This window comes from Schistocerca piceifrons, chromosome 6 (genome assembly GCF_021461385.2).
Source record: "Schistocerca piceifrons isolate TAMUIC-IGC-003096 chromosome 6, iqSchPice1.1, whole genome shotgun sequence".
Classification (NCBI taxonomy): domain Eukaryota; kingdom Metazoa; phylum Arthropoda; class Insecta; order Orthoptera; family Acrididae; genus Schistocerca; species Schistocerca piceifrons.
In genome coordinates, this window is record NC_060143.1 from 89,181,669 (window position 1) to 89,204,842 (window position 23,174).

At 42.0% G+C, this 23,174-nt stretch overlaps 1 protein-coding gene across 2 annotated transcripts in view; it reads left to right on the forward strand.

Moving 5' to 3' along the window:
* Positions 1 to 23,174, forward strand: part of LOC124802992 (malonate--CoA ligase ACSF3, mitochondrial) — an 86,675-nt gene that overhangs the window by 52,159 nt on the left and 11,342 nt on the right. For both annotated transcript variants that reach the window (XM_047264092.1, XM_047264091.1), the window contains exons 8-10: positions 3,153 to 3,302; positions 6,210 to 6,388; positions 18,174 to 18,392. In XM_047264092.1, the coding sequence (XP_047120048.1) occupies positions 3,153 to 3,302; positions 6,210 to 6,388; positions 18,174 to 18,392 (548 nt within the window). The remainder of the gene's footprint in view (positions 1 to 3,152; positions 3,303 to 6,209; positions 6,389 to 18,173; positions 18,393 to 23,174) is intronic.

Sequence of the window (23,174 nt, forward strand, 5' to 3'; positions counted from 1 at the left end):
CCAATGTGGCGTCAACTGAAAAGACTTGTAACTTGGCGGCCAAACTTCCCCCGGCAGAGACTCCCACAGCCAGCAGTACCATACGATCGTATTGTTGGGGGGAGGGGGGGGGGCGCTCAGTTGTTTTATATTAATCCAGTCTCAAAACTTTTTGGGTTATTGTGAGTACTTTATATGTGCCTCTCAGCAGTACAAAATTAGAGGCAGAAAGTACACCACAATATGTTGCACAATCTAACTGTGATCTGAGGGAAAATATTCTGATTCCTCGAGACAAGCAATACTGATCCCCTTCCTCAAAATAGGAAAGATTGAACAGACCAAAGTAATTATTGCAGTAGAACAAATAATCAATAAATAACATGTAATTATGAAGACCAAAATAAAGAAAACTTGTCTGTAACATTTATTGTGATTTCATAAGTTATCACTATACACTACATTACTTGATTCTCATTCATATAATAGTATATAGGATTTTTTGTGCAGGCAACACTTAGCAGGATTATTTGATACCTAATAGGCCTATGACACCACATTTCAATCTTGTCCAACTATGTGAAATCTCTCTTAAAGGGTTTGTCTTCCACTATACAAAATTTTTTCTGTTTGAATAACGGTAACAGGTGGACTGCTGCCCCTCCTAATGAACTCCACACTATCAAGCAATTACTGCTGTAACGTGTGCCTCCTCCTGTTCCTTCCAGAAGGAATCCACCATCCTGTGTCACTACTTGCATCATAACCCTCACACCAACAAGAGATATCTGGGGATGTGGAGGAATAACATCCAGATAACTATTGCAGTAAACCGATGGTGAATAAAAACGAGTCACTGAAATGTACGTTTTGAGCCATGAATGATTTGATATGGACACTTGGAACTGATAATAATACCTTGATTGCAATTAGCTTCATCACAATGCATACTCTGAGTGTTTATTAATGGGAACAGTTACGTGTAATAGTAGGAACTGTTATATTATTCAGTTGCACATCATACATGCATTAACAGGAAGTTGGTTTCAGATGTATTTGATCAAAGGTAGTTACCTGACTAATATTGCTTGTCACTTTATAACTAGATTAGCATGTAGAACTGTGAAATGTAAACTGATTTTAGGATAAGGAATAGACATAGGAGCAGAATTGATTCACTGGTTTAAGAATATGTCATGGCAGTTGCACTTTTTACGTAAATGATTATTGATTAGTATCACACATGCATGCTTTCCAACTCAAAACTACCTAACTATAAATAGTAACATCTGTTGATAACTTTCACCGTTCAACACTACACTTGTTCTAAAAATCCTCAAGTCAGATTATCTAGTTATCTTGTAGTCTCACGACTCTACAACCTCCCAGCCACTGCTGTAACTTCAACATGTAGTACCGTCCAGTAGTTGTGATTCCAGACGAGTCCTTGCTTGTTTTGTGCTGTCAACTGTTACCCATAACAAGCCAACCTGTAGTGTCCGTTTCAGCATTGTAGGGCAACTTAGCCATTGTTATACATAGTGATGGCTTAATTCTGCAGCATTTTAGGCAGTACCAAAGAAGCATTTTCACTTGACAGTGTATCAGAGGCTGCCTCCACGAATTATCTCCATGAATGTTTGCCACAAACTAAAAAAGAATTAAGGCAAGCCATCAACATGCTTCGTATCTTTGGGGATTCCCCTAACTGTTATACATATTTGGTCTCCCTACCCAACTATCAGCACTGCTCCCTGTCTAAAATACATGTAGTAATCTTTACAATAACATTTGATTCCACTATACATACTACTAAATACTAAATAATCTCACAGCTAATAAATATGGTTTTAAGCACAACGGTCAGTGTGAAATGACATTAAATTCACCATTTACACGTAGAAATGAGATCGGGATTTAATAAACTACAGCAATCATCTATGATTGACACCAGTTCACAAGAGCTCATGCCTTGTGTGCTTCCCAGCTGAATTAGTTAATGTGACTGTTCATAGATTGTGTGAGCTTCCTTAATTCTGACGTTCACACACAGCATCTGGCTTGTGACATAGTAACTTGCTGATTCAGCATGTTAAAAACAAAAAGTAAATTTGAGTTGTTGTTAAGGTGGTAATAAGTGTCTTGTTATAGTGTGTCTCACTGCATGCTGGGTCTGGGGGACCCTCATCCATCACGTCTTTGCCAGGCGCCTTGGTCGTCCCTCTGTTACTATGTACCAACTATTTTTATGTGTGGCTAGCCCTATTTTCTGTTTTAGGGGTAGCACTCTGACGAACAGTGAGAGCTGTTCCCTTCTCTATTCGTGGACTATAATGGATTGGAGGTGGGACAGCTGTGGGAGGGTCGCCCCTGTTGCATGCAGAGTCCCAGGAACCACTTTTCTGGTCCCACCCACATGCTGATCTGATTATCTCTCTCTCTCTCTCTCTCTCTCTCTCTCTCTCCTTATTTTATTGTTGTCAGTCCAGCTAATATCCACTACATTTTTAGCCTTCTCACTTTCACTCTTACAAATCTCCCGGCTAGAAAGCATTCTTCAGTCTGTTACTGTTTTTGCTCTCAATCTGGTTGGCAGATCAGATGCAGGCGAGGTTTCTCTCACCACAGATAAGTCCTGGCAGACCCCTCGTCTGCTATGACCCAAGTACTGGCCCAAGAAATCACAGAGTATAGGTGTAAATTTAATCTCATGTGAAATAAAAGTTAGACAGTGAATATAAAACCCAAGTTTTTCAGAGTTTGCATTGCTAATCAATGCAGTGAGATTTATTTTCTGTAACAAGTTTCGTTAAAAACTTCACTGCTACCTGTGCCACTCAAGGCACTCACTGTTCAAGTAATATTAGGAAAAGAACATGTTCTACTGCAAGATAATAGTGTATCTGATTGTTAAGTTTTGTGTTCATGTAACCAGTTTCTTAACAACTTCAACATCTCTTGTGAATTACATTGTCTTGGAGATTTGAATGGTAATTTCCACTCCTAATTAATCACGTAGTGAGAGTTGACCTGTTAGACCATGTTGCAGCTTTTATGTATATGCACTCCACAGTAATTTTTATGAAACTACCACAGCTGCTTTGTTTTAAATTTATTAATCTTGTTAGTTCATATGTTAGTAAACTATCTATGTTTTCAAATATGTGTTTCAGGATCTGTTGGACACCCACTTCCTGGTGTCACTGTACGGCTAAGTGATAGTGGTGAAGTGCAGGTGAAAGGGGACAATGTTTTTTCCAGATACTGGAACAGACCACAAGCCACAGCAAAAGAATTCACAGAGGATGGATGGTTCAAGACAGGTCTGTAGACTTTCTGTGAGGAATGATTTTAACTTCAAGATATCTCCTCTTATCTTCTCTTTCCCAAAACTTTCTTAGCATAAGTTCATACGTAACACACACCTTTACAATGAACACCATTACTCCGAGACCTGATTCCCTCTTGGCCTATACAATGTTAAAATAACTCATGGGACTGCAGCCAGGTTGTGTCGACAACTGCTGATATTTTGACTGGAGCACACCCTGCCATTTTCAAGGCACAGCAATTCAGTCCAGTGTAAGGGAATTTAAAACCTCGGTTTTCAGAGAAATTCCAAAAAGATAAAACACAAGCACCATCATCAACTAAAGAAGACCGATGTCAAGGGTTATCGATAGTGAAAGTAAACTAAAAGTGGGCAAAAGAGCATTAACTCTGATCCTCTGTTTTTTGACAAAGGGGAAAGCAGGATTCCATGCAGATTTTAAACAAAAACTGCCATCTCTATTTATAAGGTTACTTGCTAACTTGAATTCAAGAGCTTCCTTAATAACACCATCCCAGTAGCTGGAAGTGCATGCCATAACCTCTGTGTTGCTATATTCCAAAGGATGACCAGTGCCAAGGCAGTGCTCTGCAATGGCGGATTAGTTTGGCTGTTGTAAGCCTGTGTGATACTTATGCTCAGTACACTGCTCCTTCACAGTCCCTCAGCTGCATCGGGCTTTGCAAACCGAAATCATCCTTTATGGAACCTAAAAGGTTGGTGGTTGAAAAACACGCTTCATATCACATATCCACAAAATACGATCAATCCTCTTTGAAATATTCTCTCCGTAAGGCAAAAAGGCTGTAGACTTTGGTGCCATAATGATAGTATCACCACTTAAGTGGTGCATAGCTAGTCAATAGTGCAATGCACAGCTAATTTGCCTTTCACTATAACCATTCCAACAGAAGGTGAGTTGGAGATTGGTTGGTTGGTTGGCTGTTTGGTGTGTGGGGATTGAAGGGACCAGAGGAGGTGGGTGAACTTGACTGACAAACTCTCAGGGTTCAAGATGACATTGACCCTGTGAACCAGGACACAAAGTTCCCTTTCACAATAGGCCAGATGGTGACAACTATTAGCCTGCAGATGCAATTAAGTCTGATCAGGCTTCCTATAAACAGCTTTTACCAATTTACCATCAACCTTCGCTTATGTCATCTTGATTTCAAATTCCCTTGCACTGTGCTGACCTGCTGCAGTTATGCCTTGAAAATGGCAGGATGTGCTGCTGTCAAAATATTGGCGGTTGTCAATGAAGTGACCTGGCTGCATTCCCGTAAGTTATATGATCAACAATGTTGCTAACCATGCAGCTAACAGAACTTTTCACACCTTGAATCTGCATATTCAGAGAATTTGTAGAAATAATAGGAAATGAAAAATGTTTTTTAATTTTCTTTTTAATTGGTTGGCATTCCTAAATTTTATATTGTGTTGATGAGAGGTGTCAAATACATTTACATCCCAGTACATACCACACCTATGAACCCTCAACAGAAGATAAAGTCAACATTAAACTTATTTCTTTGTCTAGTGTTACAGTATACAGCTCAGATGAAACTAATTTTTATTGTCAGAAACAGATAACATTAACAAGGAACTGCAGAATCAGTCAAATTGGCTGTTTTGAAAATTTGCCTATCTGTTATGACAATATTTTTGTTTGTGGAACTTTGATATTTTGTTGCTTAATTCTTATCAACAACAACTGCACTTTAGGAATTGTAGACATGTAGCTGTACTCATTGCTTTTAATTCTCACTATATACCTAGAACAACACCAGCAGCCATATTGTTTGCTTTACATATTTTTATCCACCTAGATTGCCCAAGAGTACTACAAATGTTCCCTTGACCTTTTTTGCCTATGGTTGACATGATGCTACAAGGCGAACTGAAGCTACTGACCTGACTATTCCATCTCATTACACCTAAAGAGCTTGTTCGTGTGTAAATCATAATATGGTTATTGAAACTAGCTCATAAGTTGTTGGACAAGGGTGTTATGGAACTCTGAGAAAAGAGGAAGAGGTAAGCATCAGTTACCTTTAGCACTTTTTATGGTGTGTTCAAACATTGGAAAAAGAAGTAGCAGAATGGAACATTTTAGATCATACCTTGAAAGCATCTGGAAGACTACCACAGCAAAATGTTGTACACCAGATTGCAACACAAATGCCGCTTGTAGTGAGAAATAAAAAGTCACAGTGCCACTTCTTAGATGATGATCTTAACTCACACTATGCACAGAGGCAGAAGCTCACAGGCAACTTGGAAATAACAGTTGCTGCATTCCTCTTTCTGAGTTGTGTCCACTGGTTATTTTCTTTTTGTCATTGGAGATGGAGCACGAGCACAAATTGCGAAATGATGGGTAAGGCAAATGGCCATACCTTGTGAGCTTCAGACTGAGGGGCAATTGTGTAAAGCGGCTGATCTTAAGATGAGCGCAAAAAATGAACTTTGATCAAGCTTCGCTTAAATATTAAGCTACAGCTAAGAGATAACCAGCAGCTGTGCATCAGATGCTGTGCTCATAACCATATAACTTCCCAGATGTATGATTACAATGATTTCTTTAAATGTTTTTACATGAATTCCAGGATGTTGACTTATTACTTTAAAAAAGTAATATACAATTTTCCACCCCACCTTTATCCAACTGAGTTGATGATCCATCTCAAGTAACCTTGATATATACAGGACATTGAAATGTGATCTTCCCTCCTCCCTTTTCCGTGCTCGCAATATGTACAAGGCCCATAAACATTAATATTTAATGTGAGTCAGTGTACCCACTGCAGCTTTTGTCCCCTGATCAATAATGTAAAGAAATCTTTGCAATTACGTACTTAACATGTCTCAAATGATAGGGAACTTCATGCATTTTCAGGTGACACAGCTGTTATAGAGGATGGTTACTACAGACTGCTCGGTAGGACATCAGTTGATGTCATTAAGACTGGTGGATATAAGGTGGGTGCGGTTGACATAGAAGCCAAGCTGTTGGCGCATCCAGCATTGGCAGATGTTGCTGTACTTGGTGTTGAGGACCCCACCTGGGGACAAAGGGTAAGTGTTATTATCTAGTGGGTTCCTGTGAGTCACTACAGCCTAAATTCCTTAATGAGTTCATGGAATTTGTGGTCAGAAGTTGTAAGATATTATCTAATGATAACCCAAATGAACACATCCACAGCCTCATTGACACTGATTGCTCATCAGTGGCTGCTGAAGCCAAACCAGTGTTGTTGCTTCACCGCTTCAGCCATTGAGCACTGTTATTGAAATACATGATACTATTTTCTAGATTAAAACAGAAATAAACTGAAATTTATGCATATCACAACTATATTAAGTCCGTATTAGTGAGCCATGTGCTGAACAGTGACCTTTTTGTGGCCTTTATAGGCGTATGAAAAAGGGATGGACCAAAAACTTGTGCATAACACTATGTTGTCCCATATTATTGTGCATATGAAGCTGACAGTTGCATGCAGTATCACTTATAAGGTTTGAGACGGTGCAGTATTTATCCTGGCTGCAGCAACAAATCTTAGTTGGCATATTGTTACTTCACCCTTTCAGAAATTGAGCGCTGTTATTTAAATACGCTGTATTGCTTTCTAGATTAAAACAAAGGTAAACTAAAATATATGCATATTATAACTATATTGAGTGCCTATTTCTACCACGGATCATTCTCCCTCACGTAATGAAACCGTAGTTGTTTTTACGTGTGCCAAATAGTATTGTTATGCAGAATTTTTTCTGAAATCCTTATGACCTGTGTAGAGATAGACATTTCTTGCTGCAGGCATGTCTCACCCTTAAGCATGTGGTGTGTTCTGGACAATTGGCAGGCATCATGATGCAAACCCCAAATATCTGAGACATTGACTAAACAAATGAGGATGATCACAGGATTGATCTGCCAATCTTGTCAGAGAGATTTATAAAATCTTTTATTTTATCTGTCCTATTTTTTACCACTGTTAAGGAGATGATGTTACTTTTGCTTCGGTCCTTTTTAGAATAGAGATCTGCACTACTTCAGTGACTCAGAGAGATTAAAATTAATGACAGAAGTGAAATGCTGACTACTTAAACAGAAAACAGACATCATCTGGTTTATTCCATCATGTCACAAAGTATAAAATAATAATAATAATAATAGTAAATAATGATTGTAGCATCTTATCAGTATAAATTAAAGAAATCAGTCATGCCCCCATCCACACATTCCTTCTGCTCATACAAGTGAATAAATTTTCGTCTCTCCTTTCACATTTTTGTGTTGTGGTAACATCTGAATGTTATGCCAACAGCCAAATGAATACTTCAAATGAGATCATGTTGTTGTTTTTTTTGTTGTTGTTGTTGATGATGATTGGGGTGGTGGGCTTTCATCTGAAGACTGATGTGATACAGCATTCCATGTTTGTCTGTCCTGTGAAAATCTCTTCAGCTCTGTTTTCAGTGCTGCCACCTCTAGCCATCTGAACCTGCTTGTTGTAGTCAAGCCTTCAATTTTTACATCCCACACTTTGTTGCATTTCCAAACTGGCAATTCCTTAATGCCTCAGGATGTTTCCTATAAACATACCCATCTTCTTATCAAGTTGTGCCATATATTTCCTGTCTATCCAGTTCTATCATTACCTCCTTGTTAGTATTCCACCCATCTGATCTTCAGCATTCTTCTGTTGTACCCTATTTTGAAAGTTTCTATTCTCTTCTTGTCTGAACTGTTTGTTGTCCACATTTCACTTCCATTTAACGCTATATTCCGAACAAATACCTTGAGAAATAATGCTGTGAGAATGGTTGTGAGTCATACTTGGGTAGCTCAGTTGGTAGACCATTTCCCCACAAAAGACTAAGGTCCCAAGTTTGAGTCTCGGTCCGGCACAGAGTTTCAATCTGGCAGGAAGTTTCATATCAGTGCACACTCTGCTGCAGAGAGAAAAATTTGTTCTGGACCTTGAGAAAATAATTCCTAACATTCTACCTGACAGGAGGCCCCAGTCACACGCCATTATTATTAACTTATATTTGTTCCCAAAAAATTTCTCTTTTACAGATGTTTTCCTTGCTGTTGCCAATCTGCAATTTACATCCTCTCAACTTTAGACTTCATCATTATTTTGTTTTTCAAATAGCAAAACTTATCAGCTACTTTAGTGTCTTATTTCCTAATCTAAGAGTGCGCACACAAAGAAAGCAGGTTACGTGCATATCAGGGGCCAGCTTGAGGCTGCTTGAAGTAGTGTTAAGAAAATCACAATTTTATCTAATGGTACAGGTGGGTGGCAGCACTGACTGCTGCGAACGCGCACTGACTGCTGCGAACTCGCATTGTCTGCCTAGTCTGGATGAATGAAACAGTCATTGCCTAAGTTGTAGACAGGCACAATTAAGACACTTCTACATAAAATTTCTGTCATAGCCCTTGTCAGATGAAAGCTGTGGCTGAAAGCTTATGTTAAGTCTTTTAATTGTGCCTGTCTCTAACTTAACATGAGCAAACTATATTTTCCTGCTCTGTTAACATACTGAAATTTTCTTTAGACTTGGGAGGAGACCTGTATCTGCCTGCAGACCCATGAAAATTGGATTGTACATAGTGTGTGTGTGCACTTTGCTAGAGAAAGAGCAAGAGCTTGAAAGCTAATGTGAATTCTGTTTCCTAATGCATGTTTCTGTTTGCCACACATCAATCCCCTATAGGTGAATGGTTGCCTTTCCCTAATTGTACGTACTATTTCTTTGGATTTGTAGGTGTTGTAATTCTTTGGTGAGCCTCTCCTTGTGTGAAAGTGTTTGAGCTCTATGGCCAGAGAGGTTTTTTTTTGTGTGACATATGTTGCTGGCTTGAGGTGTGGAGACACAGAAGTCAGTGTGCGTTCACTATGACCCAGCTATCCATCCATTCTTCCCTTAACTAACACATCCTCTTTTTAGAGTTACATCATGAATTTCATGTTACGATGACTAGTCTTTAAACATTTCAGGACTCTTCAAATTTTTCTGCTCCATGTGACCACACTACAGATGGGGTCACCCAAGTAATGATAGAAACACTCTGGTATCAATGTAGCAGATTCTAGTGCCTTTGGTTAGCACACTGGACTCGCATTCAGGAGGACGACGGTTCAGTCCCGCGTCCGGTCATCCTGAATTCAGTTTTCTGTGATTTCCCTGAATCGCTCCAGGCAAATGCCGGGATTGTTCCTTTGAAGGGGCACGGCCGACTTCCTTCCCTAATCCAATGAGACTGATGACCTCACTGTTTGGTCTCTTCCCCCAAACAACTCAACCCCTAGTGCCTTTGCTTCAAAGTGTTCCATGTATAGAGAACCGGTGAGAACAGGCTAGCCATTGCCAAACCTTCAGTTTGTTCATAAAATTTTCCATCAAACAGAAAATTTCCATCAAACATGCTTAAATGGTCTGTGAAATAATTGTTGAACTTTCCCGAGGAGTCAGAAAGTGGGATTCTTGTAAAGAGGGAGACTACATCAAAACTGACCATAATATCTATTTCCCAGAGTCACAGTTGACTGAGATGGTACTCATAGTCAACAGAGTTACGGTTATGGTGTTCACGCTTCCCCACGTATTTGCTGAGAATGCGTTTCAGAAATTTTGTCGGCTGGTATGTAGGTGCACCAGTATTTCTAACTAAGAGTATTAGAAGAATTATGCGTGACTTAAGGCTGAAATACACAGTTAAAAAAAGAAAAATGTTCTTCTTTTCTGTGGCCACATGGACTTTAATGAAGTAGGAATTGCTACTCAAGCAGGTGAAGCTGGACTTGCTGGCCATGTGTTGTTATTGGTGGAAATGCCTCAAACCTATTAATCACATGTAGGCAAGTAGCTTTTGCTGTTTCCCACAAAGTACTTGTTCTGTGAAAACTGTTATAGATTTGTGCATGAACTGCAAGCTACAGTCAGTTGACCAGTTGCTGTCAAGTTGAGAAACTGGCATCCATGCCACATATTGGCAACAATAGAAGACTGTAGAATGAGATTTTCACTCTGTAGCGGAGTGTGCGCTGATATGAAACTTCCTGGCAGATTAAAACTGTGTGCCAGACCGAGACTCGAACTCGGGACCTTTGCCTTTCGCGGGCAAGTGCTCTACCATCTGAGCTACCCTAGCACGACTCACACCCCGTCCTCACAGCTTTACTTCCGCCAGTATCTCATCTCCTACCTTCCAAACTTTACAGAAGGTAGGAGACGAGATACTGGCAGAAGTAAAGCTGTGAGGATGGGGTGTTAGTTGTGCTTGGGTAACTCAGATGGTAGAGCACTTGCCCGCAAAAGGCAAAGGTCCCAAGTTTGAGTCTCGGTCTGACACACAGTTTTAATCTGTCAGGAAGTTTTAATAGAAGACTGTGTTCCTCTTGTACTGCTGATAAAGTACACAATGGCCATATGGAGCTGGTTGATAGTTGCCATGCAAACGGTAGACCTCTCCTCCGTACAGATCATGCAGTAACCACAGCCCTAGTTGTATATACCTTCTTAATTATGATTACAGCAATGAATAGTGACTAACATATTGACTAGTAAGAATATAATGTTTTCACTTCTGTCAAATTTGCCTTTAGATTGCTTCTCAAATTTCTAAATAAGTGTGGTTCATGTGAGGTTCAATGAATAGATTGTAGAATATTGTGAATATACTCACATGAAATGGGTATTATTATTAATTGCAAACAGTCAATTACATTTCAGCAGTAATAATATGAATATCGTTGTTTCCAGCAGTAAGTTCAAATTATTAAATTAATGTGTCTCCAATGAGTTTCCCTCCCTGCGGGTCCGGGGGTAAGAATAGGCCTGCGGTATTCCTGCCTGTTGTAAGAGACGTCTAAAAGGAGTGTTGTAAGAGGTGACTTAAAGGAGTCTCCCACGTTTCGGCTTTTATGTGATTGTCCCCTGTAGGGTTTGACCTCCGTATTTCCAAATTTTCCCAAAGAGTGAGCCAATTGGGGAAGGGCTTACATGGTGCGTCGTGTCCATTGTGCATGGAGATCTTTAGCCCACTCTCTCATCGTCGCATTGCTGTCCCACTCACTCTCCATCTCTTGGGCGAGGATACATTCCGGTGTGCAGTTTCTGCCATGCACTATGCAGTGTCGCTTTCTGCGCCGACGACGACCATGGACTTCTTTGCACCTGATATCCAGCACGGTAGCCAGTCCGTTGTGGTTGAGCCGCCGTGTACCCTGTCGGGTGTAGGCCCCTGACAACACAGGGATCGCTTTGCTGATGCCTGCGCCATTAACTCCCCACGTATGCCAAGGAGTAGATGCCTATCTCCCTGGGGCATCAGGACTCCTGGCAATGACCATCCTGCCAGGTGGCCCTTGCTGCAGCTGGGTGGCCCTTGCTGCAGCTGGGTGGCGCCTGTGGGGAGGGCCCTTGGTCGGAGTGAGTGGCATCAGGGCGGACAACATGCAATGAAGCATGGCACATCTCTTGCTGGTGGCCAGCTGCCAGCAGTCCCTAAGGGTTCCAGGGCTCAATTTAATCCAGACATTTATGACCCCAAATTGTTTCCCTCCCTGGCCACACCATGGGAGGAACGAAAGGCTAAGGATGGCAGCAAAGCTTATTCGCCTCGGTACCTAGTATGTAAGAGAGCTGATTGGGAATCCTTTGTGTCTATGAAGCCTCCGTTCTTTGTAGAGCATTTAGAGGACAAGTTTGGGCAGGTGGAGGGCTTGTCCAAAATGCGGTCTGGATCAGTCTTGATAAAAATAGCATTCTGTGCCGAGTCACAGATGTTACTCCCTTGTGACAAGCTGGAAGATGCTTCTGTTACTATCACACCCCATAAAAGCTTAAATATGGTCCAGGGTATTATCTTTTACAGGGATCTTCTTTTACAGTCTGATGACGAGCTGCGCGCCAACTTAGAGCGATGAGGTGTCCATTTAGTCTGGTGCATCCACCAGGGTCCGAGGAATAATCAGGTTGCCATCGGTGCCTTCATCTTGGCCTTCGAGGGTGACACATTAACCGAGAAGGTGAAGGTGATGGTCTACCGCTGTGATGTCAAGCCATATATCCCTCCCCCGACGCGGTGCTTTAAGTGTTGGAAGTTCGGCCATATGTCTTCCCACTGTGCTTCCAGCCTCGTATGTCGAGATTGTGGTCGTTCATCCCATCCCAATACTCCATTTTCCCCGCCTCCCATCTGTGTCAGTTGCGGAGAGCACCATTCCCCTTGCTCGCCGGACTGTAGGATTCTATAGAAGGAAAGGAAAATAAGCGCATGACAACATCTTACACTTCCACTGTCACTACTGTTACTGCCCCATCCATTGCCCCAATTCACGTCAGCTCTCAGAGCCGTAAGAATACACCTGCCCCCTTGCTCCTGCACCACCTACCTTGGGAGCAGCACCCCTCCAACCATCGCTGAAGAAGCCACAGGCAGCTGGTCGTAGAGCTTTGCGGTTCTCCTCTGTCCTGGAGACTGAATCAAAGAAGCCCTCCCAGTTAGAGCACCCCAAGGAACAGCGCGAGAAATTGAAACCGAAGACCCCTAAGAGCGAGGAAATTGTGGTTGGACCCACACCACCGCTACCTACAAGCTCTGCGTCTGAGTATGAGGTGGAGATTTTGGTGTCTGCTGTGGACCTAAATCTCGCTGGACCCTCAGACACAATGGGTGTCGCTCCCACAGGTACTCAGTCGGTGGCAGCAGGTGACCCAGTGGCGCAATCTGCCTCCTCGGTCCCTTCACGCCTTTTTCGGCCGCGGACAATGTCATTCTCCAGTGGAACTGTAGCAGTTTTTTCCACCATCTTGCTGAGCTCCACCAACTTATCAGCCTTCACCCTTCCTTCTGCATTGCTCACCAGGTTCCGGCGATGCGAACCCCCGCCCTCCATGGCTATCGGGGTGGTTATAAGGATTGGGCATCTTATGCGAGGATATCTGGCGGAGTTTGCGTCTACATCCTTGACTCTCTTTACAGCAAGTGTGTACCTCTTCAAATACCTTTAGGGGTTGTCGCTGTTTGGGTGTGGACGCCTCAGGCTGTTACTGTCTGCAGTATCTACCTTCCACTGGATGGTAATGCCCCACAGCATGTATTGGCTGCACTGATAGCCCAACTGCCACCCCCTTTTCTATTACTGGGCAACTTTAATGCCCATAACCCTTTGTGGGGTGTATTGGTGGCAACAGGCTGAGCACTGTTGTTGAGCAAGTCTTGGCACAGCTCAATCTTTCCCTCTTAAATAATGATGCCCCCACACATTTCAGTGTGGCGCATGGCACGTACTCAGCCATCGACCTTTCGGTCTGCAGCCCTAGCCTTCTACCATCTGTCCAATGGAACATTCATGACGACTTGTGCGGTAGTGACCACTTTCCGATCTTTCTGTCACTGCCGTAACGTCACTCATCTGGGCGCCTCCCCAGATGGGATTTGAATAAGGCTGACTGGGACTCGTTCACCTCCATTGCCATTATTGAGCCTCTTTCTCATGACACCATTGATATGGTGGTTTAAACGATCACCACCGGCATCGTTTCTGCAGCGGAATCTGCAATTCCTGTTCTTCCGGGTCCCCTTGGCAGAGGAATGTGCCGTGGTGGTCACCGGAGATTGCTCAGGCAATTAGAGATTGCAGGCGGGTCCTCCAACATTATAAGTGGCACCCGTCAGTGGAACACCTCATTACCTTTAAGCGGATCCGTGCCTGAGCCCGACGCTGTATTTGCCAATGGAAGCGGGAGTGCTGGGAACGGTATGTTGGCATCCATACCTCTCCATCACAGGTTTGGAGCAAGATTAGGCGACTCTATGGGTATCAGACACCCATCAGCGTGCCTGGGCTTTCCCTGAATGGAGCAGTCTGTACTGAATCAGACATGATTGCAGAACTCTTAGCAGAGCATTATGCTCAGAGTTCCACCTCTATGAATTACCCACTGGCCTTCCACTCCCTGATAGAGCAGTTGGAACATCGGAGCCTTTCAATCCATATGCGCCACCTCGAATCGTACAATGCTCCATTCAGTGAGTGGGAATTCCAAAGTGCCCAAGCCGCTTGCCCTGATATGGCTCCCAGGCCAGATCACATCCACTATCAGATGTTCAAACAACTCTTGGTGGACTGCCAGCGACACCTCCTCGACCTTTTCAACCGTATCTGGGTTGAGGGTGAGTTCCCATCCCAGTGCCGGGAGAGCATTGTCATCCCCATGTTGAAACCTGGCAACAACCCACTGTAAGTGGACAGCTACTGCCCCATTAGCTTCACCAATGTTCCCTGGAAGTTGCTCGACCGCACGGTGAGCCGGAGGTTGAGTTGGCTACATGAGTCTCGGGGCCTTCTGGCTCCGTCCCAGGATGGGTTCTGTAAGGGCCGCTCTGCTACCGATAATGTGGTCTGCCTGGAGTCTGCCATCTGAACGGCATTTGCCTGCCATCAGCATCTGGTTGCCGTCTTTTTTGACATGCGGAAGGCGTACGATACAACGTGGTGACATCACATCCTCGCCATGCTTCATGGGTGGGGTCTTAGGGGCCTGCTCCCGATTTTTATTCAGAATTTTCCGTCCCTTCATTCCTTCCGCGTGCAAGTTGGTTCCTCCCATTGTTCCTCCCAAGTCCAGGAGAATGGGGTCCCGCAAGGCTCTGTCTTGAGTGTCTGTCTCTTTTTAGTTGCTATCAATAGGCTAGCTGCAGCTTTGGGAACGTCCTAATTGGCTTCTTTGTATACTGAAGACTTTTGCCTGTACTATAGCTCCCCTGCCATTGCGGTTGCTGAATGGTGGCTACAGGGCGCAGTCTTGGGCCATCGCGCACGTCTTCCAGTTCTCAGCCGCCAAGACCTGTGTTATACATTTCTGCTGGCGTTGCACTGTTCACCCTGAGCCATGGCTTTCTCTTGATGGCGAACCTCTTACTGTGGTGGAGACACACTGGTTTTTGGGCTTGCTTTTTGGTACCCGGTTGACTTGGCTCCCTCATATTCGGCAGCTTAAACAAACATGCTGGCACCATCTTAAAGCTCTTCGTTGCTTGAGTCACACCAGCTGAAAGTTAGCCAGAGCAAGAGGGGTAGCCGCAGCGCATGGTCCAAGCCGACCGCGTGGCTGGGGATTCCATGTTGACGCTGTGTCGAGGACTGTGCTTTGTGTTGATGAAGGAGATTTGTATGCCGGAAGTGCCAAAGATGGCGGACTTTGTGAAACCATAATGGCAGACATTTCACAGCTCATGTAGAAATTAGTAGGAGCCAGAGCAATCATGATACCTTAGAAAGAAACATGTATATTACCATTATTTGCACAATGATTCCGATGGTGTAATCAGATTTTCAATATCTTTATTAGTTTAAAGTTTAGTATCTGGCTGTAAATTATACAAGTAACACCCAGCAACGACTTTCCAAAATCTAAACGGTTCATCTGATTTTGTCGATTGACATGTCTTTAGAAAGTGTAAACCTAAATTGGTATGAATTACAGGCATGTAACTTGCATAGTACATGAGTTATTGGAGGTCAAAGTGGCAGATTACTATTAATCACATCAGGCCATAAGTACTCCACAGTTACACGAAAAAACAGTAGCAGCATGCTTACAAATATATTTATTCATCTATGTCTTTGTTTATATCTGGTATATACTATTCATGAAGAAATTGGTCGAATATTTACTGTGTTTTAGAATGCACAGAGGCATTAGGCTACTGACCTGCTTTTGTTTCTGTTCCTTTGATATATGTTTATTTGATTTGTATATGTATTTAATAATGTGTGTTAGAGCGTGTTTATGGTCCAGCCGTAGGAATATTTATTTAATTTCAAGTTGTTTAAATGTAAATCCAGTATTTCTTATGTGTTTCAATATGTTTGTGATTGTGTGTTGGCTTGGAGAAATGGCGGGAGCGCTCTAGCCAATCACAGCACTCGTTAATGGGGAGACTGTATGGAAGTGGGGGAGGAGCATCAGGTTGCACTGGACATGAGGAGTGCTGGATGTGGAGGCGTGACGGGTGGTCACAGGAAATACTTGGAGAGTGCAGCAGTTTGCGGGAGATAGAAATATTTCGTAGTGCCGACTCGTGCACTTGAGAGATTTCCATGGCTTCTGCGTTTGGAAGTGAATATCTCACGAGCTGTGTTGTTGTTCATAATTAATTACGTGAAGTAGGAATCTATTGTTTCCCTGTTGTTCAACTTATATTTTATGTAGTTGCTGGACCATCGACACCAATAAGTGTTTTGCAGTAATAAACGGCATTCTTAAAAGTACTCCTACTATCGAGCTCATCATTTAAAGTCTTTAAAATAGTACCTGCAGATTTTATTTAATTACAATCTTTCATTTATAAATTTCTGTGTTCCATTCAAAATTCGCAATTACCGAGTGATAGGAACCTTCGACCATTCGATTCATGTGTGTATTCATGTTGTTTACTGAAGACTCAACATATTTAGCTTGTAATGCGGCAGTTACATATCCCAGCCCCTAGACAGTGAAACCAGCCAAAACTTTTAATATTTCAACTCTGAGTCTGAGGGTACGTAGCTGATGGCCACACCATCATTTTTTTTTTTTTTTTTTTTTTTTTTTATTTTTTTTTTTTTTTTTTTTTTTTTTTTTTTTTTTTTTTTTTTTTTTTTTTTTTGAAAGCCCGCACCTTCTAGCAGCAATTAGCTCTTCTCTTTTTCATGAAACCAAATTAAAAAGATATTCATGTTCTAAAATGAGACTTACTATTGATAATCATAATTATGGCAGATAAAACTTATGAGTGAAAATAATCAATTTTTGATAATATCCCATCTGGTAAGTCTCCCCTGATCCGGGCTTCTGGGTGACTTTTACAAACTCTACCCCTTTTTTTATACCTCACCAGTCCTTTTCCTTCACTCCTCTTCCTTCCACTTCAATCCTTGTGCCAGAAGAAGAAGCCACTTGCTCCAGAAGGTTGCAAACTGTAATACCTTTAATATGTGTGTTCTCCTGCCGCTGCTTGGTAGGTAAGCAAAACTTGTAACATAGTATTGGTTAAAACACTAAAGTTGGCTGTCTTCATAAACAGAGAACCGTAGACATGAAATCTACAGTTTGTTGCCAACAAGGAAGTCATTTGGTTTAGGGATGTCTTGAGTGAGAAAGAGTGCGGATATTGCCATCGTGTTACAGAGCATCTTGAGGAGGAATGTTTACATCTGACATCATGTCATACCAAACTAAGACTGCACGCCTAGTACATATTAGTGTATTTCATGCAGAAATAACAAGAAGTCATGAAAGCCATTATAGAGATGGCCATCCTCAAAAGTTATGTTTGTTTATATAAATGACTGTGAAATTAAATTGAAGCTATTGTAATACAACAGAATGAGCAGAAGGAAGGTTGCTACTAGAGTCACTATTGTCAGATCCCGATTATCATTAAGGCAGTGACTCGGCATACTTTCACACCCTTCCAAACACCACGCACCCGTAATACATGCAGCCGTGACCCAACACTCTGACAATGAAGATCTTTGTTAACGTGCTAATGCTACATTACGTGACCAATAACACACATAGTGTGCTCTTTCTGCTTTGTTCCAAAGCTGACTTTTAGCAGGAATACATTGCCCTCCTTGCAGAAATATGTTTAAAATTGATATCAAAGTTTGTGATAACGTTAAAGAAAACGTAAGATGCAGGAAATGTTGTAACATGAAATCATTGATAATGGGAAAGCATTGTATTGAGCGAATATTTCTACTGTAATTCTAATAGTTTATCATTCAGCTGTTCCAAAATTTCAAATATTATCCACATAACTCGGGTATTATTACATTTGTTACAGGTTGTTGCTGTAGTGGTCCCAGAAGAAAATAAGACTGTACCAACATTAGCAGAGCTACGTGAGTGGGCAAAAGGACATATGGCACCTTATGCTATTCCTACCCAATTAAAAGTGATAGAACAGCTGCCACGCAATGCCATGGGCAAGGTCAATAAGAAAGATCTTATCAAGCAGCTGTTTCCTTCCAAAAGTACTGGAACAGCAGCGGCTGCTAAATAGGTAAGAACTGTACTTTAATTAATTATAAAGCAGGTTTTGTCTATCTTCCACATACACTAACACTAAATTTAGTGTCAACAGAAGGAAAATTTGTTGTGTGTACATAGTGTTGTGTGTATCGCCAAGTAGTAATTAATAATTCAAACCTGAGTGTGGCAACATTCACGGCCAGGATTGTGAAAATATCTTTAGTTCTGACACAGGTTTCAAAGTTGAGAAGTCGCCCTTAGTCTGTTGACAGTGGATTCCTGTAAAAATATGCCAGAGGTAGAGTAAACTTTCAGTCCACATTACAATTCATTTTTAATAAGATTCTTATTCCCTTTTTTATGTTAGAGACAACCTTAAACAGGGGTTTTTCTTGAATAGGGGTTTTGTCAGAGTACATTTAAGGAGTGACCCTGAAGCATCATTCAAATGTGTTTGCCTTCTGCACAACTGCTACTCTATACAATGTATGTTATGTCCAGATCCAGAGGCTGCAGATGTTTTTTGTTGTGTGGAGGTACAATCTTGACTTTTTTATTCCTCAGAAATTGTTTCCTTGGGATTTATGGGGCTCTGTCAGTAATAAGTACAAATTCCCATCCTTCTGTACCCTTCTTGGCAGCTAAATGCTTGATAAAAATCGCATAAAGATTTCTGACATTGTCCAAGCACTGCTGTATACTCGAATTAGCGTGTGTGTGTATGTGTGTGTGTGTGTGTGTGTGTGTGTGTGTGTGTGTCCAAACAGCTGGGACTTTTAAATTTTTATATTATTTGTGGAGGCAGTTTTTTGCTTCCATCACTATTTCTTTACTTTTTGTACCTCCTTAACATACTCTTCCGTTAACGGAATATGATATTGCTGGAAGTAAATGATAGAAGGCGCCAGTTTCATTGACGTTGAAAATGTCTCTGGGCTGATAATGCATCAGTCATGGCAGTGTAATGTTCTGCCAACAGTTTACACTTTCTATGACCACAGCCACACTTTGCACTTTCACCGCTTACGTTTTGAAATTACAGATTGACTTTTTTCAAAATTGTAAAATTGATAACTTTAGCACGTCAGTGAACAAGCTACACTTTCCACCCTTCATACACTCTGTGACTGTGATGGCAGATCACATGACGTACATCGCATATTAAGGCCCCCATACACGATCACAAATTTTACTCTGTTTGCCAAATATCTGATTGTTTGTGGTGCTGATTGATGTATTTGTCAAACATAGTGTGTTAGACAGAAAACTTGAAGGAATGCCTGACATTGTTGTGTTTTGTTGTTTCACTGCATATGTTTAGTGGAAAATGGTTTTATTACCATTTATTTAACTGTTTTGTGAATCCACAGAATTATGCAGACTACTTTTTAAGGGTAAAAACAAAATAGCTCTGGCAATTACCAAAGTGGTAGATATATCACATCTTTCCCTGCCGTATATCATACAGGAAGAGATAAAGAAGAAAATCAGTATTCCACGTACAACGTACAAGCGGGAGTGCAGTTCTCCAGTTCTTCCATGGATGCTGTAATCCGTATAACCAGCAATAAATAAACCAACAACTAGATTTTCCTTTCTTGATTCATTCAGAAGGCTGTGACTGTGAGCTTGAAATCCGTCGATTGGAACCTTGCTCTGAAATCTATGTTCCCTCATAATAATCAGTTACTCTTGGAATAATTACAAAAAAATGCATTTCTCACAAACAAGACATTTATTAAACAGATAGTGAGATTTAACCTAGCCTTTATAATAGTCTGATTATATGCTTGCTACTCAAAAACTGATCAATGACCACCCTTGCTTCTTCAGAGATCCCATTCATGGAAAGCCCAATACCACAAAAGTTCCCACAGGAGGAACTCCATGACACAGCAGTCGATGCAACAGACTTAGACATATAATTCCAGTGACGTAAGCACGTTGGGTGGAAGTTTCACATCGCCGCACGACATCCTTGGAGCACTATGCAGAATAGTATTCAGTACCTAACTAATTTAACAAATCCTGCATGTCACTGAGAACAATTACTCAGTTATTTTAAAATATCAGTAGAACAGATGTTCTACCTGTCCATTTCAAAATTATAAAATAATGCCCTACCATTACATCTGCTGCCTCCTATAATTGAGTTATCGTGTCGGTGTTCATTATGCTTTTACTTTCTGAAACCCCCTTACAACAGCAAAATCATAAGTTGTTTCTTATTCTACACTGAGTCTTAATAATACAATATATATTCTGAAAGTGTTACATATACCTTATACAAATTGTTCTTCATCATCGCTTTGCCCTGACTAACACTAGTAACCTCCCTGTACTAGTAGGTTGCGTATGCTTCATCTGAGCTATGATATCCTTATTCTTATATGGTCCCTTGTGCTTTTGTAGCCAAAACTTAGCTTCTAATCAAAATATTATCCACCTCTACAGCTAACAAATACTCAAAACATCACTCTTTGAGTACAGAAGCTACTCAGCTGTTATTACTCCATATTGTGAAACTGCTTGTTATCCTGCCTCAGACACTTCACTAGTCACACAGCTACAATGTATAGAGTTGTGTCAGTTTAAATAACTATGGATACGTAAGATCCAGTGGTTCATCATTACCAAATAATAGTACTTTAGCTCTAGGTAATTCACAGTTTACAAAATGCTTCATCTAACTGCAACTGTAATCAAGGAGGATTCAGAAGACGGTAGTCTCTGATACAAACATTGTGACACTACTACTGACATATTTCACTCATTGTTTTTTAGCGGACAGTGTCAGCTTAACATTCTCCGAAAATTTGTCCAAACATACACAAGCGCAGCCATTGCATGTCTTTGTAGTGCATTGATTACATTGTTTCACAGCAAATATTTTTGAATGGCAGAACGCATACGCTCGCAGCTACAGTACCAACAATACAGTCTGCCAAGTTGTGATTGTTGATTTTCAGTTTGGTTGAGCGCAGTGCCTAGCACGTTCATAGTGTGCATGCGTGGAAGTTTTTTTGCATGTTCTTCAATGACTCTGTCATGGATGTCTTCTTCTGTGAAGACTGGCCCAATTCAAAGGCGGTTATCTGGTGCCCAGAGAAACCACTAGAACAGGAAGTGTGGCTAAACATGAGCCGCCGCCAGAGTCCCCTCTCGCTCTCGGACAGCAGCCCCATCTCCCTTACCATTCAGTCAACATGCCCATCCATAAAAACTCAGCCCTTGTGTTTCATTTTCCAAACTGCATTAACTAAATGTATGTTAGTAGTTGGCAGTCATCATTCATGGGTCCTAAGTACCCTGTTTTTCACGTCAGTTTTAATAAAGTGATACATTGTTACTTACAGTACCCACAGAAAAACATAAACTACTAATATTTATGCAAGGGAACATAAGTAATATTTTGCTGTCCATCCTCAAAAATATGGTTTTAGTTTCTTAACTGTGAAGAAAGCATACTCTCTCACCAGCAGCAATCGTTTGTATTCTAGATAATATCATGTCGGAATACTTTTCTCTCTAACTAGCTCTGTCTGTCAAGGTAATTAGTGTTTGTCACACCCCTGCATCTACTTCGCCTATATCGGTCGATAATCCGCTCAAAGCTGGATTATGGGAGCTACGTATACTCCTCTGCACGGCCGTCCATCTTACGCCGCCTCAACCCTATACAACATCGGGGTTTACGTTTTGCGATCGGAGTGTTCTATACTAGTCCTGTCGAGAGTCTTCATGCTGAAGCCGGTGAATTGCCACTAACCTACCAGCGCGATATACTGCTTTGTCGGTATGCCTGTTGGCTATTGTCAATGCCCGACCACCCGTGTTATCGTTCCTTTTTTGACGACTCCCTCAACCGTCAATACGGGTTGTATGTCTCTGCCCTGCTACTCCCTGGAGTTCGCTTTCGTCGCCTCCTTCAGCACCTTGATTTTTCACTCCCTGCAACCTTTCGAGTGGGCGAGAGCCAAACGCCACCTTGGCTCCAGGCTCAGGTTCGCATTCACTTTGACCTCAGCTCGCTCCCAAAGGAGGTTACCTCAGCTTCGGTATACCGAAGTTCATCAGTAAGATCTTCATTTATACTGATGGCTGTAAGACCACTGACGGTGCCGGGTGTTCTTTTACTGTCGGGGCACACAGTTTCAAATACCGGCTCCATGGCCATTGTTCGGTCTTCGCAGCTGAGCTATTTGCCCTCTACCAGGCTGTTCTTTACATCTGCCACCACTGACATTCTGCTTATGTCATCTGCTCTGATTCCCTGAGTGCCATCCAGAGCCTCAGTGATCCGTATCCGGTTCACCCTTTTGTGCACCAGATCCAACACTCTCTTCAGCAGCTGGCGGACGACGGTTTTCCGGTTACCTTTATGTGGGTTCCTGGCCATGTTGGTATCCCTGGGAACGAAGCTGCAGATGCCGTGGCCAAGGCTGCAGTCCTTCAGCCTCGGACAGCTTCTTGTTGTGTCCCTTCATCAGATTGTAGCAGGGTCATTTGTTAGCGCATTTTATCGCTGTGGCATGTCGATTGGGCTGCACTTACGGACAACAAGCTTCGGGCCTTGAAACCTCTTCCCACGGCTTGGACGACCTCTTCACGCCCTTCTCGGCGGGAGGAGGTCGTTTTGGCCCGGTTACGAATTGGACACTGCCAGTTCAGCCATCGCCATCTGCTGATGGCTGCGCCAGCGCTGTTCTGCCCATGTGGGCAATTGCTGACAGTATGCCACATTTTAACGTCCTGTCCGAATTTTAATACACTGCGCGTTGATCTTGGCCTGCCATGTACTCTGGATGCCATT